The sequence below is a fragment of the Copidosoma floridanum genome, unplaced genomic scaffold (genome assembly GCF_036245765.1).
Source record: "Copidosoma floridanum isolate Cflo_tuat_1 unplaced genomic scaffold, Cflo_Japanese_pri ptg000013l, whole genome shotgun sequence".
In the NCBI taxonomy this organism is placed as follows: domain Eukaryota; kingdom Metazoa; phylum Arthropoda; class Insecta; order Hymenoptera; family Encyrtidae; genus Copidosoma; species Copidosoma floridanum.
In genome coordinates this window covers 16,508,285-16,518,759 of record NW_028321890.1, presented here as the reverse complement: position 1 = coordinate 16,518,759, position 10,475 = coordinate 16,508,285, and the positions used below count along the sequence as shown (strand labels likewise).

At 33.9% G+C, this 10,475-nt stretch overlaps 1 protein-coding gene and 1 long non-coding RNA gene across 2 annotated transcripts; one reads left to right on the top strand and one right to left on the bottom strand.

Moving 5' to 3' along the window:
- Positions 1 to 1,190: 1,190 nt before the first annotated feature.
- On the bottom strand, positions 1,191 to 2,181 carry LOC149374911 (uncharacterized). Its single transcript, XR_016292963.1, has 3 exons — positions 2,066 to 2,181; positions 1,586 to 1,916; positions 1,191 to 1,507 (listed from the first exon to the last, which is right to left on the bottom strand). It is a non-coding gene; the product is annotated as an uncharacterized LOC149374911 (long non-coding RNA).
- Positions 2,182 to 2,404: 223 nt separating this feature from the next.
- LOC149374910 (protein lethal(2)essential for life-like) lies at positions 2,405 to 3,934 on the top strand. The gene is made up of 3 exons (XM_089590722.1): positions 2,405 to 2,763; positions 3,496 to 3,555; positions 3,689 to 3,934. The coding sequence occupies exons 1-3, from the start codon at positions 2,581 to 2,583 to the stop codon at positions 3,932 to 3,934; spliced, it is 489 nt and encodes a 162-aa protein (XP_089446848.1). The 5' UTR covers positions 2,405 to 2,580.
- The last annotated feature ends 6,541 nt before the right edge of the window (positions 3,935 to 10,475 follow it).

Here is a 10,475-nt window from a genome sequence, read left to right as displayed (position 1 = left end):
AAAAATGTATTTCGATGTATAGGGAAAAAAGGGTTTGTTAATATTATTTATAAAACATAAATAAAACATCAATAAAAAGAAAACAAACTAGAATGATGAATCACGTTAAAAAAAAAATTTGCCGACAGTTGGAATCGATCTTTAGATAGCAAAACGAGAACAGTAGTGGCATAAGCCCTTACTACCTTAGCTATCAAAACTTCGAGGGTAGAAGATCTTAAAGTCACATATGTTCCTCGATAACCTCCGGGGCTTGTCCTACAGTTCATAACAATTATGATGAGAAAAAATAATTAACCAGTGGTTATAGCTGAACTGTTATCCTTAAAAAAATTAAGCTGATTATTTTTTCAAAATAATACTAGATTTCAAATTAAGTGTTAACGTACGGAAAAAAAAAATGTTTTGATATCAAATTCTGTGCATATAATTATATGAGCATTTAGTTTCACGATTTAATCGAATGTAAGATTGATAGATATCATTCAAGCAAGAGCGAGAGAGTAAGAGTCAGTAAAATATATATAGCATATACTCGGTTGCAGTCAAAAGAGAAAAACTCGTGTCGTCGCTTGCTTTGGCTGTGCGCTCAGATATATAGCTATAGTCAACATTTCCACTCCTATCCTCGTAGGCACACATTCGGTATTGGCGTCGAACCTACCGTGTGTGACGTCATCAGTAATGACGTCACTACCGACTCGTTGTAGGGAAAATACGTTAGCAGCATAGGGGCGGAGTAAGGTTTTATTTATTTTCTCGACAACAAAGGTAAGAATCAATGTGATTTTTATTGTGATTTGTAAAGTGATGAAAATCCCTTAACATAAAATTTTGAAAGTTTAATAATTATAGTGACAAGAGTAATATCTATGTAAAAGTCCCTCATAACCTCTCCCAATATTTGTTTGTATTTCCAGTAACGTGCAAAGTCCATCAATTATCAATGCATTTGCCTATGTCTGCAATTTGTCAATTTGGAAAGTGCACCATTTCCAGTCGGAATTATGTTGAAGGAGAAAAGTTGCTGAACGCTAATCATATTTTAAAGTGCGGGAAAATGTCAGAGATGGGAAATGTCATTCGCATTACAGCTTGTTGCCTTCAAACGACTGATATAAATGGAAAACCACATGAAATCAGAGGAGAAATATTGTTAGATGGCAATATAAAATCTTTTTTGTGTTCCTGCAAGGCTGGATTAAGTCAAAAATGCAAATACGTGCTGGCTGTTTTGCTATACTGCTGCAGGTAAAATTCAATGAATTTTTTTTGTCATTTCAATGAATGATAATTTCCTAATTGAATTTTAGAAATGATATTGATGGACTTGAACAACTATCGTGTACTGATGTAAAGTGTGCCTGGCAAAAACCCCAAAAGAAAACTCTGGAGCAGTACAAAGCAACGAGGGTGAAGGATCATGAGTGTTACTCGTCATCGCACAGGGGTTGCGATACTTCAGATTTATCTGCAGACCAGCGTCAACGAATCATGGAGATATTGGCTAATATTCATAAAATAATAATTCAATTAGGAAATTATTATTCATTGAAATGACAAAAAAAAATTAATTGAATTTTACCTGCAGCAGTTTAGCAAAACAGCCAGCACGTATTTGCATTTTTGACTTAATCCAGCCTTGCAAGAACACAAAAAAGATTTTATACTGCCATCTTACAATATTTCTTCTCTGATTTCATGTGGTTTTCTATTTATATCAGTCGTTTGAAGGCAATAAGCTGTAATGCGAATGACATTTCCCATCTCTGACATTTTCCCGCACTTTAAAACATGATTAGCGTTCAGCAACTTTTCTCCTTCAACATAATTCCGACTGGAAATGGTGCACTTTCCAAATTGACAAATTGCAGACATAGGCAAATGCATTGATAATTGATGGACTTTGCACGTTACTGGAAATACAAACAAATATTGGGAGAGGTTATGAGGGACTTTTACATAGATATTACTCTTGTCACTATAATTATTAAACTTTCAAAATTTTATGTTAAGGGATTTTCATCACTTTACAAATCACAATAAAAATCACATTGATTCTTACCTTTGTTGTCGAGAAAATAAATAAAACCTTACTCCGCCCCTATGCTGCTAACGTATTTTCCCTACAACGAGTCGGTAGTGACGTCATTACTGATGACGTCACACACGGTAGGTTCGACGCCAATACCCCTTCTACGTGTCGCCAAAATGTGCGCCTATATGCTCATTTCCACGCGAATCCACATTTCTTCTTGTAGGCGCACGCTCTTCGATACGAGTGTCGCACTTTCGAAAAATGTGCGCCTTGGTTCGACGGCTGGCCGCGGCGGGTCGCCCCGATCAGTGGAAAAAAGTTGTCTTACGCCGTAGCATTCTCTGCTGCAGTAAGCAACGACAGCGTTTAGTATTAGTACATGCAGTGATTGTTGCACCTCCAGCTGTACAAGTAGCACACAAAGCGCATATCAAATTTATACAGTAATCAGTTCAATATTCTTCAATCACCGGTGTCAACTTTGTTAAAGAGGCAGGATTTTAAACGATTATTTGTATTCGAATTTCTTGTTCTAAATTATCATGCTTAAGAATATAATACCAAACTATACCGAAGAAGAAGTACTCGCAGACATTGAATACTCAAGACATAAAGCTTATGCTTCACGATCTATTCCCCGTGCAAATTATAATAATAAAAGCCTTGTTTTACCAATTCATCAGAGCTACGGTGACAACAGTTCCTCTAAAGTTGATGCACACAAGGTAAAAGACCATTTCTATATTAATTAATTACGGATTCTTTATCGCGGGTTACGATGGAATAATATAGACTTCCCGTGTATTTCTTAAGTATAAAAATGGTTGGAAATGGAGACTCATCAAGCAAAAAGTGTAAGAAAAATTGTGCACTTTTCGAGAGGAGGTGCACTCCTACAAAGGGTAGGTGTAACAAAGATAGAGAGAGAAGAAGAGAGTAAGCCAGCGCAGGGATCTGCATAAATGGCAGATCGATGTAGATAGTCAGTATTGATAAAATCGGTAATTATAAAATAGTATAACCAACCAATATTACAAAATACGCTAAATCTTAAAAAGGAAATAAGATAAAGCAAAAATATCGAGTATTCCGGGTTTTTTTTTGGGAAAAATAACATCATGACACACAAAGAAATAGGCGTTGAGTTATGTGAAGACATTACCTAAAATATCCAGCCTCTAAATATTTTTTCATAAAATCAAGATGGAAAATTAGTGAAAAAATTAAAGCATATTTGCAGAATTGTTATAAATATGTAGAATTTATTTCTCGTTTTTTGCCTAACAATAACCTTAAAAATTATTTTGAAAAATTTCTCGAGCCTTTTATTTACAAAAAATGTACAGGAAAGACATAAATATACCACCGTAACCAACGAAAAAAAGAGGGACTCCTAGTTCCACACTCTGGTTTTTTAAATAAACTCTATGTAATTTAATGGTCAATGATTTTTGTAGGAAGATTTTTATAAAAAGGTAGACTGCACAGGATTTGCTCTGGAAGAAATTAACGTATTCGTGAGTATCGTTTAGTTTTATTCGTCATACATATAATTTGAATGAAAGATAAAAGAACAAAAAAAATTATAAATAAAAATGACGTAATATGAAAAGCAAAAAATATACTCAATAAATTTTGTTTCAACTATAGGTCAAAGACGAATTGATCGTAGTCGAGGGTATACATGAAAAGTTGCAAGATGAGCACGGCAATGTCTATAAAAATTTGTCAAAGACGTTTCCCGTCTCTGAAAACTATGACTTTAATGATGCTAAAATAAACTTAGTCTTGGACGGTACATTAACTATCTATATTCCTTGTAAGATTCAGCCATTAGCAGATGAGAACTGTGCCATCAAAAGTCCAACCAAAAATGAACCAACTGGAGAAATATAACTTCAGTCAGAAGAATAATAATCTAATGGTATTTCATGATTTCATCTTTCTAAAGTTTCAAATAAATGATAAAAACTACGAGAAGCATTTTATATTTATTATGTTGTTGATATATATAATTATATTATGTCATTTGTATTCACAATTTCATGCAATAAATACACTCCCATAAAATGGTAAGATTTTATAGCGTATATTAATAAGTCCTCTAGCAGAGCATACCGACTAATTTCTTTCCGATTTCATTCGTATCAAATATTTGACATAATCATGTAGTTGCAGAAAAATTGTTTATTACACGTTTCTAATACGAGACACAGAAAGCTTTATCTAAAAATAGGCAACAAATATCCTAATGAAATATTACTAATTATAATATTTTACATGAGAAAAGAATTGGAGGCGGGCAATAATAAAGTAACGAATCTATACAATCTTTCTGTTACATTTAAATATGATAGTATGCGTACATTATATCCTGAGGCAAAAATGACATGTCAACAGCACAGGTAGTCTAAACTTATTTTTTGGAAGTGTGGCATTGAACTGCAAGTGAGGTAACAAGGTTAGATTATTTTATTAATTTTACAAGATTCTAAGATGTATATTATAGTACACGGATGTAACATGACAAGGGATGGCCTTGTCTACCACTACATGTGCGGTTACATAATGCCGACGCCTGTCCTCCCCCCCAGCAAATCTATTGGTGAGGTTCAGAATTTTAATGCTTCTTGCACAACAGATTTTCATAGATTAAACTTTTTCATAATTGATTTTTGTAATCCTATGTGTGCCGTGCTACTTGATAAAGGACAGTGCTTTTTTTGTCCAATTAAAAAACGGAAAAGGGTGTATTTCAGTGCAGTAACCTTTCTGTTGCCAATAAGGTCCCCTCTTGCTCAATTCGGACTGGAGTCGCTACTCTTCTTCATATGTTTTTAATAGAAATGTACTGCCCCATGAGTTACGGTTACCTGCTATTACTTAGGCCTCATAGTCTGTCTTGACTGTTTTACCAAAACCACCGCGCTGGAAAGAAACGATGCACATGGCCAGCCCCAGAAAACAGCTTGTAAGTAAACCTATTATGTGTCATAGTAGTGTGTCAGTGTAGTAAATGCTCTGGTGCAAAAGTTGTAAACATCACTGTTTCTTAAACAAAGTGGGGTGAAATGCTATTTGGTTTGACGCCCCTTCATACGATCCAAGCTGCCAGCAGCAGGATCTCTGTCAAGGTCTTGAACACCCTAGAGTAAGATTATCAATATTATCACTAGTTATTATTATTATCATTATTATTATTATATTATTTATTACTTGTACAATAAATTTTTTTGATATTCATATTATTACTATTCTTGTCCTCATAAGTGCTGTAATAACTAAAAAAAATAAAACATCAGTACCCTTAATACATAAGGTTTCTAAGAAATGAGGAGTAAAGGGTACAGTTGTTGACCTCCCGATACAGATTCACTGCCAGATGCTCTTAAATAGAGCCTTTATATATAAATATACAAAATATACAGAGGTATTTTTAGATTTTCCGGTGGCTAGATCCTTAACTTTAGGTGACAGTCACCTTCTATACTGCATTAAAACATCGGCTGCATATTTGGAAGAAAAATGAGTTATTTTTTACGAATTGAAACTCTTTCATCAGCCGATAAATCTCGTAAAAATTATTGTTCGAAAACAAAAAACAAAAGATGATTTCTTCAAAGAAAGTTGCAATTATAAAATATTTCAATTACTGGGAAATCATATAAATTTGAAGTACGTCGTTATTTAGCGTACGCACGTGGTTTAACTTAAACAAAAGATTACTTCATTTTTATACACAAAAAATTCAAGTCAATGCATAAACTTTTTGTTATTAGTATAAAATATCAAGTAGGCTCTAACAATATACTACATAGTCATCGGCCGTATTTGCCGTTGAGATAAGTCATTCTTACACCATACTTTAAACTTCTAGCAAATTGAAGAATTACTATAAGTAATTCTTTTTAAATCTATTTTTATTTTCTTTAAAAACTCATGAAACAAACACGTATTTTCTGTGTAAAGTTCGTGAATAAAGTCATTTACGACTGGACTTTATTAAATAACTAAACAGAGTAATTCTTACCATGGACATTCTCATCAAACGTTGATAGAAATGTTGACTGTCATCGTATGCTTTATAAATAAAAATGCAGGAGGTTAGTACTTTTGGAAGCTGTAATAAGTGGGTTGTAGCAAGATAAAAAATTATCCCCTTACTTCAGTTTTAAATGGTATTCAGCTTTTAAGTATACAATTTTGAAAGTGATAGAAGCTAAGTAGAAACAAGAGAGTATAAGTAAGGTTATATATTTATTCTCCAGAGACTTAATAATAACATTTGTTTACTCAAAAACCGCTTATACAAGTATACATTATTTATTGATAAAGAACGAGGCTAAATCATCAAGTATATAGCTCGGATCTAGTTGCGTCTACTGTAAAGTGGGAAGAGTACAAGGGTATAGTGTTGTATAAATAATAAATATAGCTGCTTATGCTGGTTTTTGATTCTATAATACTTGTCTTTCTTTTTGCTTGTGTTCTTTGACTATAATGACGTGGAAACCAACTTGTTTCGTGAAAATATGAAATGATGTCAGAGATGAGTAAGCCAGGGTTAGTCAGTTGGAAAAGATACCTGCACTGTTTTGACGATGAGAGATAGAGCAAACAGCCTTAATGTCATACTAGTAAGGCTATATTCTTTAAGTGAAAAAAGAGATGACGTTTAATACGACATGTGCCTCGAGCAGCATAGTCGTGGAAAATTTGTTGGCTGTGACTCTGTATCTTTAACACGAAGAGGTACGCATTATTAAAGAGTATAGAGGAGTTGCATAGCAATAGCTGTTTATATCTTCGTTTGATTTACTTTAACATTAAAAATTTAAGTGAGCGTCGCTCTGTAATTGTGGGTATTGTTAGGAACTTTTGTCTTGTGTAAGACGCCAAAATATTATACAAGGCTTTGTTTATTTAATGTTTTTTTAGTTATAAATATCGTGGTCCGTATTTTATCGTATAAAACGATTTTTGCTTTAAAAGTGACACTTTTGCTATTAAGTACAAAGACTAGTGCTGTTTCTTAAACAAAAATGTATTGATTTTTTTGTACTTAACAAGTATAAAGTATTATTCTCTAGATATTTATTTTCGCTCAAAGGAGAATGAACAATAAATGATTCAACAGACATTAGTAATTCCAAAAAAGTAGCAGCTTTTGTATAAGAAATGAGACTTAAATACAATAATCAATTAAAATTGTATATTATTATTTAAACTATCTTTCTACTAGCGTTACTTGCGATAAAAAACCTTTTCGGTACTTAGTTATCACTCGAAAAATATCTAGGAAAATCACTTACACACCCAATAAAAGGTACTGCTCACAACGACGATAAAGAAAAATTTTAAATTGATAAATAATTTAAAGTGATTACTATACTATTACACACAATGGCCCACACACATTACACCGTATATTTGTAATTTATATCTTTAAATTACAGATAAGACGTTACAAAAGCGTGAGATAAAACAATACGGCATCGTTGCTATTCGTTTATGTTGCGGTTATGTACGCGAATAGAGAATTTGGATCAGAGGTACTGAGAAGCAACTAAAGTCCGCAAGAGAATTCTTAGATATCTTTCCACCACCACACCATGACAGAAAGATCCCTACTTCCACAATTAAAAATTAATCTATTTATAATCATTTTATTATTGTGAACAGCTCAAGTAAATTTGAATTCTAATAAGTGTATAATAAATATTGTAACATGATAATTTTTTATTGTTTGTTAACGTTCGTTTGTTTTAGTTATTAATTATTATTTAACAGTGTAAAGGCGTGTCAACATAGCGGGTATTTAATACAGCTTTGAGATCGTGTTATGGTCGGTCGCATAAGGGCTGATTGGGAGCACCTATCTTTTCTCACACGATTACTTCAGAAATCGGTAAAGTGAGAAGAGCCACGTAGCGAGAGATTTCGAATCTCTCACGGGAGTTCGGTCACGACGCGCTCTTATTCTGTGAAATGACGATCGTTTCCTTGACAACTAGTTCTTTATATTTTTTGTTTATATAATAACTTCAAGCGAGCGTGCTAGTTTTTTTCTAAAAATAGTCTCTGTCAAGTCGTCGTAGAGACAACACGTATCAATAAATCAGTTTAAGAAAAATAAATGTTGCACGGTTTTATTTCGTAAAACAAGTCGGTAACATTTTTTTGGTGCATCGGCCGGGAAACAAACTTTAAGTGAATATTCCCAAAAAAAACGTTTCACGTTTCGTGTTTTACCGTGTCGATCCTGTTGAAGCTCTTGCAGCTCGACACCACCGACAACAGCAACGACGTACACCATAACCACGTCCCGAGGTTGATCTAAATCAATCAGTATACGAAGAAGATGACCTGCTTGGTAGTGAGAGCGATTTTGACGAAACGTCAGGTAGCGAAGAGAGCTTAAATCGCGATTTTTCGAGCAGAAATTTTAATACTCAAATACATAGTACAAAAAATCAAACAGATTTAGGCGAGGTCTTTAGTAGGTTGGCAAAGGCTATTGAGAGTTCTCTGACGGCCAATCAACAAGCTAGTTTTCAGACTAATAATTCTGCATTATTGAACAGAATAACATCTAAACCTTTGCCGACGTTTACTGGAGATCCACTTGATTGGAGAAAATTTAAGCAATCATATGAATTGTCAACCGAAAAAAATGGCTATACAAGCCAGGAGAATCTACTCAGACTTTCCGAATCGTTAAGGGGTGATGCTCGTGATGCTACCAACGCTCTTTTTGTAGCCAGAAACAGTACGAATAAAATAATAAAGACGCTGAAAATGAGATTCGGAAACAATAATGTGATTTTACAAAATATTTTGAACGACGTGCAAAGTTTACCGCGAATTGACGCGCAAAAAGTAACTTAGTTGAAGTCGCGACTCGATTAAAAAATTCCGTAGCACCTATAAAATCTTTAAACAAACAAGGCTGCTTGTTTAGTTCCGACCTGTTGAGCGAGACGATAAAAAAAATGCCTTATTCAATGATTGACCGCTACATTCGATATGCTGCTTTCGAGGGACACGAAAAGCCTGATCTAGAGAAATTATCCGACTTTTTGTTCGAAGAAGCCGAGATTATTTTAGTTTCCGGTGTAAACGTGTTACCTTTCCATTCTGAAGTAAAAAGCGCATCCAAACGTGTGAATCGGATTGCTCGTAATAAACGAAGCGTATTTTTAACTAAAATCGATAAAAGCTCTGATGTACATATTATCGAGAGTGATTTAAAATGCACAATTTGTAAACTCGAAAATCACAGCATAAGTAACTGTAAAGAATTTTTGAAATCAACTCTTGTCAATCGTTGGAAATTCGTTAAATTGCGAAAATCATGTTTCAATTGCTTGCAATCAGATCACCTTAAGAAAGACTGTAAAAAAGATCCGTGCAAAAGATACAATCGAAGACATCATGAGCTTTTGCATCGAGACCGTACAGCAACGTCAAAATCTCACGGAGAATCGTTATCGGGAAAGGCGTTGTGACTAGGTAAAGAGAATTTTAAAGTGTGTTTTCAAACACAAAATTTTAATCCGCGCATCATATTAAAAATATTTAGATTAAAAATTATTGGCCCTAATGGTTCGGAAGAAATCAACGCCTTTGTTGATGACGGATCTGCCGCGACGCTAATTAATTTCAAAATAGTAAAAAAAATAGGAGCTAAATATACAAAATTAAGTATGTCTTTGAAAAGCCTCGCTGGAATTACGTTCGTCAGTAAAAAGGTAGATGTAGCGGTGAGAAGTGAAAAGGCAGTTTTCAATATAAAAAACGTTTTAGTAGTTGATGATCTCCTCTTGTCGTTGCAAAGTATAGATAAAAATATCGTGTCCATGTGCGAAAGAATTACTGGAATCCGAGTAAACACCTTGAATGCGCCTTCAAAGATGTTAATAGGACAAGATCACGTCGACCTTATTATGATGCATGAATTCAGGGAGATTAAAAAAGATTCTTTATTTGTCAGTCGTTGTTTATTGGGATGGACAATACATGGCTATTTTGATGAACAATTTGAAGATGAAGCACATGTTAGTATTATCGAACAAAAATCTGAAAAAAATTCGAGTGATGAAAATTGTTTGATCGAACTCGATAAAATAATTTGGTTTTATTTCAATATAGAATCACTCGGAATTGAGGACGATAGATCTGGTAGTATCAAAAACGACAGAGCTCTCGAAATATTAGAAAAAACAAGTCGTTGTGTAAATGGCTCTTGGGAAGTCGGGCTTTTGTGGAAATCAGACAACAAATGTTTTCCTAGCGGTCGGGGTACTGCACTTCGCAGACTTACGTATCTGGAAAAGAAATTTGATCGCGACCCTGTTTATGCTCAGCTATATAAAAAAGAAATGATGCGTTTATTTGAAAACGGTTTTGCGATTAAAGTAGAAAAAGCAACTCCAAA